The sequence below is a fragment of the Lygodium microphyllum genome, chromosome 16 (genome assembly GCF_053477565.2).
Source record: "Lygodium microphyllum isolate KBCC chromosome 16, Lygodium_microphyllum_v1.1.10, whole genome shotgun sequence".
In the NCBI taxonomy this organism is placed as follows: Eukaryota; Viridiplantae; Streptophyta; class Polypodiopsida; order Schizaeales; family Lygodiaceae; genus Lygodium; species Lygodium microphyllum.
The window spans coordinates 53,906,386-53,919,189 of NC_141150.1; the positions used below are offsets into that span (position 1 = coordinate 53,906,386).

Sequence of the window (12,804 nt, forward strand, 5' to 3'; positions counted from 1 at the left end):
AACAACACCTTCAGCAGCAACAACTCATGGAACCAGAGGCCCAATGCTCCTAGAAGGGCATTCACAGATACAAGGAGCCAAAACACCACTACCACCACGGCCGTATCACAAACCGCATTAGTACCAAGAGGAGCAGCAGGAAGATGGGGAAACAATCACTACAGGCCAACCCCTAGCACATCATATGGGCCCGCAGGATCAAATACATCATGGTGAAGACCCCCAGGCCCTTCCACCGGCATCAGATGCTTCAAATGCGGGGGTCCACACTACCAAAACAGATGCCCAATAGAAGATACAGCTTCATTGAGTGGATCAAGGGTGAATGCAACTTGTGCATATGGAGGAGAAGAACTACAACCACCGCGTATCCAGGAAATTCCAAATGGGAGTGAAGAAAGCATAGACCACCCAAGGGTAGGGTCAGTTAGTGCCCAAACCCAATGCATGGCAGCCAGGGTAGCGGCAGTCCACCATCTATACATCAAAGGCCGAATGGGCGAAGGAAACCAACCTATCATGGTGGACACAGGAGCAACACACAACTTCATGACACCAGGGTGTGCAGCAAAACATGGATTGAAACTATCAAAGGCCCCAGAAGGATTAACAGTAACATTTGCACAAGGAGAAGCCAAGGGAGTAAAACAAGTCTTTGCAATCCAAGTGGAAGCCGACAAGTGGAAAGCGAAACTCAACTTCTTAGTAATCCCCATGGATGATTTTGAAGTGATATTGGGCTTAGAATTCTATGACAAGTATGTCATTGCAATGTTTGATAAGGGTGTAAATGAAATGATGCTAGATATGCAAGGAGAAGGCGTCAGAGTGCCATGCAAAAGAATGCAGCTACCTGGCAGGACCCCAATCAAGGTGCAAATAAAGGAGAATAAGCCAGGAGTATCATGCCAAACAATAAAACCAACTGCAAACCAACCAAAGGGCCAGACCCAAAAAGCACCGGTCCGAGGGACCGTGATCAGGCCACGTATCATGACATGCAGTGCAAAGCAAGTCGAAAAATCAGTCAAGCAAGGAGATATGGTCTATCTGTGTATGATCCGACCAATTGAAGAAGAAGAAAATGGCAAGAAACCCAAACAACAGAATAGGAACACAGAGGTGGCAGAAATACTTGAAGAATTCAAAGATGTAATGCCAGCCGAGCTACCCAAGGGTCTACCACCCAGACGAGATGTGGATCACAAGATCGAGCTGATTCCAAGGTCTGCCCCACCGGCCCGAGCTCCCTATCGCATGAACCACACTGAGAGGGGGGGGAGGGGAGGGGAGGGGGGGGGGGGGGGGGGGGGGGGGTGCCCATCTTCAACCCTCAATCTTGTCTCCATTACTTTTACATTTTCATGGCTGAAATTTTGTGAGTAATTTTCATTTTCAGCTTTAAGTGTTTATTCTCTTTTATATTAAGTCTCGAAAACAAGCGAATTTCATAATTGTTAAGTATACTACATTGTTCGGGGCGTTTACAGTGGTATCAGAGCTTTGGCTCGGTCCTCACCCCAACACTGGTAGTGCTTACAATTATAAGTTTGTTTGTTTTCAGCCCTTGCATTGAGTGCTTGAGCATATTTTTCTTAGAGTCTCAATGGATCAGTCAAGTGCTATCCTTCAAGCCATTCAAAGTCTTAGAGAGGAGAATCAGCAAATTCGTGAGCAACTTCTCAAACTAGAAAAAGTTGAGAATCCCAAAGAATTCAAGGAAAGAAGCCCATCTGCTTCAAGGAGACAAAGCCATACCAATGAAAGGAGCCGATCAAGAAGTCCAACTGCTTCTAAGAGGCAGTCCCATTCTACTTCAAGACAAAGAAAGAGATCGCGTCGAAGCTCATCCTCTTCTTCAAAGTCATCTAGTGCCTACTCTGGTGGACCCTTTTCTAGTGACGAAGAGTCACACCCTCTCATGGAAGACCTCATCATCGTCAAAGACGTCGACATTCTTCACCCTCGTCTCCATCTTCATCCCCATCAAGCACTTCACCATCTTCAACCTCAAGATCCGGGCATAGACGACGAAGGCATAAGAAAAAGAAGAAGACAGTCACTATCTCAACTTGAAAAGAAGATCAAGTTCAGCATGTATGATGGTTCCCGAAATCCTGATCTTCTTCTGAAGTTTATTCGTCAATTTCAAATTTTGTATGGTCGTGACAAGTATAAAGAAACAGAAAAGATTAAGTTTGCAGCTTTACATTTGACCGACTTAGCCCATACAATCATGCTGCCCCAAAATCATGGCGATCCTTTGTTCGCATGATACAAAGCCAATTTCTTCCTGGTCATTTCAAAAGAGATGTAAAAATGGAATGGGATCGGCTTTGGCAAAGGAAAAATGAGTCACTTGGTGACTATACCAAGAGATTTTGGAAGCTACTTTTGAAGGTCCAACATTTCAATAAGATCAGCAGTTCGGAAAAGCTTAGGAAGTTTCAAGGAGGTTTGCATTTTAAACTTCATATTGCTCTTAATCATTATCATTGTTCTAGTCTCAGGGAACGCATTGACCATGCTAAGACATGGGAAATGGAGCACAATGGCAGCAAATCATTCCAAAAGAATGATAAGAAGAGAGTAGTTGATGATGAGGAGTGTTCAACCCCAAATGAAGGACAAAAACAGCGGCAAAAGCAGCCATCAAATCAAAAGAAGATGAAGCCCTATGCACCTCCTAATGCTCCTCAATTTCGCTCCAATCTATACCCACAAGCAAAGCAACTTTCCGAAGAAGAAAAGCAGCGCTTCATGAAAAAAGGGAAGTGCTTTAAATATGGACAAACAAGCCACATAGCAAAGCAATGTCCAAACAAAGGACAAAGCAAGGTTTCTGACAACAAGCCTAAGTCGCCAGTGAAAATCAATGCTATCAGTGATATAGTTGCAAACACAACTCACACTCCAGAGATGCGCAAATTATTAAAAGCTTGGAGACAGTTGCAAGGTAAGCAAGCACTATTCTTGATAGATCTTGGAGCGAATGAAAATGTCATTTCCTTCCAATTAGCTAAAGAGCTTGGATTAAAGAATGAAGAGAGAGACACTCCGACAGAAGTTCGCCAAGCTTTAAATGTCGATGAAGGTGACATAGTGAAAACTGTGACACCCTACATTGGCAAGCTCAAGTTTCAAATTCAAGGCTACAATGACAAAGATACCTTCTGTATCGGAGACCTTTATGGTTGCGATGTAATTCTTGGCATGCCCTGGAATCATAGAGTAGATTCAACCATCTTCTCTCAGAAAAAGAAGGTAGAACTCACCAACAAAGACAAGAAGTACGAGATCCAAGCTGGAGTTTCTGGAGACACCATACCTATGGTAAGCCATATGCAAGTCTCTAGAGCAATTAAGGATTATGTTCAATGTTGTTTGCTTTATGTCACTGATGTAAAAGATAATATGAATGCTGAAAACCAAGAGCGACTTCAGCTCTTGGAAAAGTATAAAGATTGTTTTTCGGAAGATCTTCCTTATCAGCTTCCCCCAAAAAGGCCAAAAGACCATCATATTGATATTATTCCGGACAATTCTCCTCCTAATATAGCACCATACCATGTGAGCCGTCCTCAACAAGAAGAAATCAGAAAGCAAGTCGAAGACCTACTCAACCGTGGGCTAATTAGGCCAAGTAGCTCACCATTTTGTTCACCGGTTCTTCTTGTTCAAAAGAAAGATGGCACATTCACGATGTGCATTGATTATCGAGCCCTCAACAAAATCACTGTGAAGAATCGGTTTCCTATTCCTAGAATTAACGGCATTTTGGATCGTCTAGGAGGCTCAAAGGTTTTCAGCCGCATTGATCTAAAGAGTGGTTATCATCAAATTAGGGTAATACCACAAGATGTACACAAAACTGTTTTCCGCACTTCATACGGTCTTTATGAATTCTTGGTGGTTCCTTTCGAATTAACCAATGCACCAGCCACCTTTAATCGAATGATGGAGCGCATCTTTAGAGAGCATCGACAATATGTTGGTACTTTCTTTGATGATATTCTTGTCTTTAGCAAGAATGAAGAGGAACATCATCAGCACTTGGAGATTGTTCTACAATTACTTCAACAAAATCAACTCTTGGTAAATGGTAAAAAGAGTGAATTTTTCATGCATAAAATAAATTACCTTGGACATGTCATCTCTTTTGAAGGGATTCAAATGGATCCTGAAAAGATCAGGATAATCCAAGAATGGCCTCATCTTCATGATGTACATGAGGTGCGATTGTTTCTTGGCTTATGCTCTTATTACCGCCGCTTCATCAAGCATTTTGCATATATGGCTTCTAAACTTCATGACCTTACAAAGAAGAAGACCTCTTTCCAATGGAAGAAAAAATAGAAGGCAGCCTTCACAAGGCTGAAAACAGCTCTTACTTCTGGACCTGTTCTTATCATTCCAGATTTGGTAAAACCATTTGTGGCGGAAGCAGATGCTTGCGGTGATTATATTGGTGCAGTGCTAAATCAAGAAGGCCATGCCGTAGCCTTTGAAAGCCGCCGTCTAAATGATGTGGAGAAAAGCTATGACATTTACGAAAAGGAGCTCTTAGCAGTGGTTCATGCTTTGAAGATATGGAAACATTATCTTTTAGGCAATGAATTCCTTATTAAAACTGATCATCAGAGCTTGAAGTATTTCAAGACTCAAAAGCATTTGCAAGAGAAACATGCAAGATGAAAAAATTCCTTGTCTATGTTTCATTTTCAAATTATGTACACTCCACGGAAACAAAATGTAGTTGCTGATGCACTTTCTAGAGTGCCTCACATTGTAACTATTACAGTGGCTCATCATGAAGACTTTCAAACGATGAAGAATACTTATGATGAAGATACTGATTTTGCAACAATTTGGTCAAATTTACAGCAAGCAGATTCTCATCCAGATTATTCCATCAAAGACGGTTACCTTCTCATGAACAATCGCCTTTGTGTCACTCTTCCTGTTCGACAAAAGGTGCTTAAAGAAAGTCATGAACCCCCTTATGCAGGGCATAGAGGGAGGGCAGCCACTCTAAGTGCAATTGAGCGCTACTTTTATTGGCCAACATTACGAAGAGATACACATAACTTCATTGAGGCTTGTCTAGTATGCCAAAAATCCAAGTATGATAGGCAGAAAACTCCAGGTTGTTGCAACCTCTTCCAGTGCCCAAAGATCCATGGGAATCTATCACAATGGATTTCATCTCAGGTATTCCAAGAACACCTCAAGGTCATGATATGATTTGGGTCATAATTGATCGATTCAGCAAGCAATCACATTTTATTCCATGTCATAAAACATTGAAATCCGCACAAGCTGCAAGACTTTTCATTCAATATATCTTCAGATTACATGGTATGCCTTCTGAGATCATTTCAGATAGAGACTCCAAATTCACAAGTAACTTTTGGCGTGCTTTATTTGAGAATTTGGGAACCACTTTAAAGTTCTCCTCAGCTTTTCATTCTCAAACTGACGGCCAAACAGAGGTGATAAATCTCACTCTTTTGGATATGTTGAAAGCTTATGTTAGTGAACATAAGTCACAATGGGAGAAATATCTTCCATTATTGGAGTTTGCTTACAACAATACAGTGCACTCATCCACAAGGAAAGCTCCAAATGAAATAGTACAGGGTAAAGTGATTCCTCCTCCAATTATTCGCACTAAAGATAAGATTTTTGCTGCTGATGAGTTTGCTTCAGATTTAAAAACAGCAATGGATCAAGTTCGAGCCACTATCAAAGTTGCCCAAGAGCGACAAAAGAAGTAAGCAGATAAACGAAGAAAACCTTTGGCTTTTGAAAAAGGTCAATATGTCTTGCTAAAGTTTGATAAAAGCAGGCTCAAACAAGGTTCCGGTCAAAATTCATCTTTTCCAAAGCTCTCCAGTAGATACTTTAGACCCTTCAAAGTGATTGAAAAAATAAATGAAGTTTCTTATGGACTTGAGCTTCTTGCTCATTGGAACATACACAATGCTTTTCATGTAAGCTTGCTAAAACCTTACATAGGACCAAAACCAAAGGAACCCATTACTGAAGATCCCCCAGAAGTTGAAGAAACAGAGCAACTCTTAGAACTTGAACAGATTTTGTTTCACAAGGATCGAACCACGAGAAATGGCCTTGTGACACGAAAATTCTTACTAAAATTCAAAAATCTACCCACAATAGATGCACAGTGGGTAGATGAAAATTTTATGAAGGATTACCCAGACATTCTTCAGCCATATCAAGAGGCTTTTCAACTGAGGACAACTGAATAAAAGTCACACGACTGTCACAACTCTATAGAAACAGAATTTGTATCATTTTTCATTAATTTGTCTATATAATGATTTATTAAATTTATTTCCTTTGCACTAATTAGATATAGCTGGCCATTGATGAGTGGTCATAGGTTATGGTGGACCCACGCGGTGGGTTAGAGAAAAGATAGATCACACTTCCACCTATATGGCCCGATTGGGCGCATGTGACCAGAACTCACGCATATCAGGGTTAGACTCGCATACAGAAAGGATTGATGTCTTAAAGTGTGGGCTAGATCCGCCAGAACAGACAGTTACAATTAACAAGATGGCATGATCATGAAATGCTTGTACAAAGTGCATGTGTGGGCTGAAAGCTTGAAATGCACATTTCTTTGCATAGGAAAGTCACATGAAGATTCTGATACCGTTTTTGCAATGTACACGGAAAAAGCTTTCATATGACACCCATATTGAGGGATCCCTAAATTTTAGGAGCCTCGAATTAGCCTAAAAATGCTAGTCCTAAAAAATAGGGATGTCATTCTAAAAATAGTAATTTCTGTACTTTGACTGTGCTTACTAAATTTGGTTGTTTCTATTCTTGACAGTATTCAGCCCAAAAAGGAAGGCCATAGAGAAGAGACAAGTGTCAAGACACTTGTCACACAAGTTTCCAAGTGTCCCATCACTTGTCACATCTCATGACATGTGGCTGGACACTTGTCTTATGCTACTCCACTTTCCCCTTTTGTACTAGCTCTTCCCTCCCCTATAAATAAGAGCTCGTTTTTCTTCATTCAACATCATTTTTCTTTGCTATAAACTCATGTACAGCACCCACAAATAGCCAGAAACTGGCCCCATCCATCCCCATCATCATCCCCCACTTCTCCATTATCAAATTCCTCCATATTCCCTCTTCTATCACTGCTGTTTTACAGGACAGCAAGCCTGTAAATTCATTACAGCACCTCCTTCTCGAGCTCTTTCTTCCATTTTAGCAACAAGAAGCAAGCCCTATCTATGTACTGCTGATCAACGATGGAGAAATGCTGATTTCCCCTCTTTCTTCTCTCATACTATAAAGAAATCAGTTCTTATCATTGCATTATAGATAATGCATGTATGTTTGTACATCTTTGCATGATCTTGTGAGAGTGAGAATTACTTCTCCTCACTCTCAGGTTGATTGTAACTGAGCTCTTCCCTAAGGGACTTGAGTTGAGCAGAAATACATTCCTTCGAGAGGGGGGGGAGGGTGGGGGAGGGGTTGCCCATCTTCAACCCTCAATCTTGTCTCCATTACTTTTACATTTTCATGGCTGAAATTTTGTGAGTACTTTTCATTTTCAGCTTTAAGTGTTCATTCTCTTTTATATTAAGTCTCGAAAACAAGTGAATTTCATAATTGTTAAGCATACTACGTTGTTCGGGGCGTTCACAAGATGTATAGATAAAACGCGGCTACTCCATCTGTCCACCCTTTCACTCACTCTCTCTCTCTCTCTAACACTAGAGAGTCGTGAGGGATATTATTATCGCCACCACTAGTAAGCAACAAAGAAACGTATGCTCAAAAAATGGAATCTATATTTCCAACATCAAACAATTACATACAACGGTGAGCCACTGACTATGTGGACACCAACATCTACTTTTATCCAGTAAAAGATCCATAAGTGTGATAGTGAGTGACTGAATGACTTAGGAGAAAGAGATTGAATAAATAGGACAAAAATATGTTCTCAATATGATCAAGACAACCGACATTTAATGCTAGTCAACCAATAATAAATGCTAAATATGATTTAAAAAACCATAAAAATACATAAAATAATCTAAATAATACACAGTCCTAAAGTATGCATAGATTCACACATGAGCTGACATATCTCCTAACAGTTCTAGAAGTATTTTGTTTTCTCGGTAATCTTAGGCTCTATGTACCAAAAGTTTCTATTTATATAATCCTGAGTAGCGCTACCAAATGTTTCTAAGATGTAAGCTTGGACTCTACTGATCAAAACAACAACCAAAACAAAACTAACATAGACCACAATAACTATTACTAAAAGATCACCAACTTTCTAAAGCAATCCTATAATACTAAATAAATGGAGTACTAACTAGCACTACCTAATCGCTTTTAGACTACTTATTAGTGCTATGATCTAAAATAAGAACCTTCATCCTAAAACTGATTACAACGATCCATTGCAAGTATGATTTAAGTATAATTCAAACCTAGTGACTAAATCGTAAGTGACCCCAAATGTTTATGAGATTCAAATTTAAGATATGATAATTAGTTGCCATGATAATACATAAGCTCATAAGCCTTCAAATCTGCCAAGACATCCATGTTTGGTTCGTAATAAAGAAATATGTTTCATAGTCTAGAGTCCATTCATCACCCATTTCATAAGTATACAAAGAACAAAATAATGCAAGTATGATCCAAACCTAGAGACTCAATCATAAGTGGTCCAAATTTTTACAAGATTTTAATTTCAGTGGTGATCATCCATTTCAAAGTATGAAAAGAAGAAAATAATAACTAGCCTTAAAACATGAAAGTCTCAAGAGAAACCATGACACAACTTCATATGAAAGAAAAAACAAAACAAAGCCAAAATAACAAGCCTTATAGTTCAACCTAACTAAAAGCTTTAAAAAACCATGATCTCTCATCTAGAGATGGACACAGTTTTCGAACATGTTTTTTTAGTGGCATTTTCACGCTTTTTACTCGCACTTTAAAAGAAAAAAGTATGATAACATTTTCAAACATGTTTTTTTCATGTGTTTTTCATACATCTAATCACACGAGTATGAATGCACTATGTACCAAAACATGGTTTATATTCTCTAAAAGACTATTTAAAGACAACATTATACCTGCTTCATTGTTAACAAACTCCACAAGTGACTCCGCAGTTCGACCTCCAGAATAGCTGCCATAATCAAAAGCTTGTTACATGGTGGATGAAAAACAAGAGGAGATACAATATTGGCAGTAAATTAGAAGATAATCAAGAAACTTTGGAACTTACTCTTTAGGCTCCAATGAACCCTTAGGAAACCACTTAATCGTTGGAAACCCAGAAATCCCATACTTAGAGCAAAGGCTTTTATGCTCATCACAATCCACCTAACCAAACAAACATAAGCATAATACCAATCATGAGTACAAACTTATACAAAAACTTGAAAAACAAGGAGTTAAAAGGACATGCTAGAGAGCAATAACTCAATAGACGAACCTTTGCAATTAATACTGATTTAGATTTTTTGAAAGATGACCCTAACTTCTCATATTCAGGTGCCAATTTCTTACAATGCCCACACCTACATCATACACAAGTCAAGATTGAAAAGAAAATCAATCCAAAAGAATAGCAAAGGGCATGCTTGACTAGGGAAAAGCAATAGCATCGTATTAATTAATGATCAAGAAGGGACATTTCCAAAACCAAGCCCTCAGAACTGTACATCTGCAAATACACTTCAGCATAAAAAGACAATATAACTGTAATAGCTGCAAAGCACAATTTCTATAGCCCAAGGCTTCTCTATGCAGCTTTCATGTTTTTAACACACATGGTGACACAAGAAACATGCATTTTTTGCATCGTGCAACAGATGTCAAAAACCACCTCTTTAGTCTTGCTACAAATACGGTGAATAGTGAATGATACATCTATTTAGAACCTATTAGCACACCTCTATGCAAGTAAGCTGTTAATAAGAGTGATAAATCACATTAGTACTGAGTAAAATCATCTGGCACTATAGATTGCACACAGTGGTCACTGAAGTAGACGGGTTATGATCCAAAGATAGAATCTGGCCTGTTAAATTTTGATACAAGTAAAGCACAATAGACTCTCATAATTCACTGATTACTCCACTCGGATATTCTTGCAAAAACGGAATGTGCATGAAGGAGCAACTTTGTAAGACATCTAGTTTATGAGGAAAAGGACTGAATTGCTCTATCCATTGTCTGGATTGCAATAACACAATCAGTCACACTCATGTGACCGCAAAGTTCGAATCAAGTCACAACAAAGTCGCAGTACGTCCTTACCCTTGGATCTATGAAATAGATTCAGTACGATGATCTACTACGGGCTTGGAAAAGAGCATGATCTGCTACATACCATGGTGCATAGAACTCCACGAGTGCATCTTTGTCCTTGCCTACTTCGGCCTCGAATGTGTCAGGAGTAAGGGCCACGACGTCATCTGCCGCAATGGAGCTGATAGCATAGGCGAAGGCGATGGCGGCGAAGAGAAACAGGACGGCAGATCTCCTGAATGAAGACGCCATGAGATGAGCCGGGCGCTTGGATCTGCACAGAGCTGCAGCTTAGATCTACGATTTGGAACACTTGAGGATTCAAACCCTAGCTTGCGCCAGTGGCTACTACCGAGTCGCAGACAGGGGGAAGAGGCCGACTGGAAGAGAGCTTCCTTTTGAAAGATCTCCCCGTCCTACTTCCGACGTGTCAGAACTAAGAAGAGTTCTCTTAGAACGCAGAAAAAAGTATTGACGAAAAAGAGGTGTCACATATAGCTGAAGTGGAGTGGTCATCAGCGCATTTCGTAAGTACACGCTCAGCGCTGGTTGTACACACCAAGTAACCGATGCCCTATATATATATATATATATATATATATATATATATATATACATTTTTTTAATATTTCTATACTACTTTATTATTTGAGCTACATGTTCGAGAGGTATCGAAGCACCAAAGAGCTCCCGAACCTAACCCCCAAACCAAACCAAGGGTAGTCATTGATTGATTGCTTATGATTGGGGGCAGAGAAACATATGTGGTCTTTTTACACCACCTCCTCGCTCTTTCTTTCTCTCACTCTCACTTCGTCTTTCACTCAGAGGCAGGAGCTAGCAGAGGTAGCAACATGCTCCAGAAATGCACGCTGGAGGTGAGTCCTCTCTCTCTCTCTCTCTCTCTCTCTCTCTCTCTCTCTCTCTCTCTCTCCCATATCAGCTGAGACGTCGGCTTGGAGTGGGGAGCCAAGGCCCGAGGTGGTGGGATGTCTAGGAACGGGGAGCGGCAGGGCCACGGCCCGAGGTGGTGGGATGTCTAGGAACAGGGAGCGGCAGGGCCACGGCCCGAGGTAGTGAGGCTTTGACCTCCACGTAGTAGGGAGCCGGGAGGAGCGGGGAGCTAATGTCAGCTCCGCTACGTTAGCGGGGCTTCCAACAGGGAGGAGCATGAAGGGGCGGGGAGGTGAACCTAAGCTGAGAGGAGAGGGGAGGTGAACCAATGGGGAGGAGCGGGAGGCCGAGGTGCATGGGAGTAGTCGACGAGAGCAGCGGGAGCTAGGAGGAGCCAGGAGGACCCGAGGTGGCGGGGTGGCTAGCAAGAGCAAGGAGTCAAGAGAAGCTAAGAGCTGACGGGAGCAAGGCTGTGGTGGGAGACAGGAGGGCCCATGGTGGCAGGTCGCCCAACAGGAGCAGGGAGGAGCGGGGAGCTGATGTGGCGCCCGGGGTTGCAGCGGGAGTTGGGAGGAGCCGGGAGGGCCCGAGGTGGCAGAGTTGCATGCGGACGTGGCGGAGGGCTGATGTGGTGGGCATGGCGGGAGTGCGAGGTGGCGGGGGCTTCGAGAGGTCATCCTCGCTCTCTCTCTCTCTCTCATGCTGTCACAGGAAGTGGCACGTGAGAGAGAGAGAGAGAGAGAGAGAGAGAGAGAGAGAGAGAGAGAGAGAGAGAGAGAGAGAGAGAGAGAGAGAGAGGGAGGGAGAGGGAGAGAGGGAGGGAGAGGGAGAGAGAGAGGGAGAGGGAGGGAGAGGGAGAGAGAGAGAGAGAGAGAGAGAGAGAGGGAGGGAGGGAGAGAGAGAGAGAGTAAATAGAGAGACAGTAAAAAGAGAGAGAGAGAGAGAGAGAGAGAGAGAGAGAGTTAGTTTAGGGTTAGTTTAGTTTGTGTGTGTGTGTGTGTGTGTGTGTGAGGGAGATTTTGATTGTTAGTAGTTAGTTAGGTTAGTTTGGTTGTGTGTGTGTGTGTGTGTGTGTGTGTGTGTGAGAGAGAGAGAGAGAGAGAGGGAGAGAGTAGGTTAGTTGTTAGTAGCTTAGTTAGTTAGTGGGTAGGTAGATTAGCTATTAGTTGTAAGTAGGTTAGTTGTTAGTATCTTAGTTAGTTAGTGGTTAGGTAGGTTAGGTTAGTTTAGTTTGGGGTTAGCTTAAATAGTTTTGAGAGAGAGAGAGAGAGAGAGAGAGAGAGAGAGAGATTGTTTATGGTTAGTTGATTAGATTAGTAAGTTAGTAAGTTGGTATGTTTGTATTATTTGATTAGATTAGTAAGTTAGTAAGTTGGTATGTTTGTATTATTTGATTAGATTAGTAAGTTAGTAAGTTGGTATGTTTGTATTATTTGATTAGATTAGTAAGTTAGTTAGTACATGTAACTGTTTAGGGTTAGTTTATTTTTTTGTTTTATTTTATTTTAAATTATAAGGTAGTTTAGTTAGTTAGTAGATAAAGTTTAGGGTTAGTTTCATTTTTTGTTT

The 12,804-nt window shown here is 41.1% G+C and overlaps 1 protein-coding gene across 1 annotated transcript in view; it reads right to left on the reverse strand.

The window, feature by feature from the left end:
* Positions 1 to 10,847, reverse strand: part of UNE5 (thioredoxin family protein) — a 28,517-nt gene extending 17,670 nt beyond the window's left edge. Inside the window, exons 1-5 of the mRNA XM_087695765.1 lie at positions 10,694 to 10,847; positions 10,424 to 10,615; positions 9,524 to 9,608; positions 9,314 to 9,411; positions 9,159 to 9,214 (exon numbers count right to left, since the gene is read on the reverse strand). Of these exons, the coding sequence (XP_087551891.1) occupies positions 9,159 to 9,214; positions 9,314 to 9,411; positions 9,524 to 9,608; positions 10,424 to 10,593 (409 nt within the window). The 5' untranslated portion in view covers positions 10,594 to 10,615; positions 10,694 to 10,847. The remainder of the gene's footprint in view (positions 1 to 9,158; positions 9,215 to 9,313; positions 9,412 to 9,523; positions 9,609 to 10,423; positions 10,616 to 10,693) is intronic.
* Between the last annotated feature and the right edge of the window lie 1,957 nt (positions 10,848 to 12,804).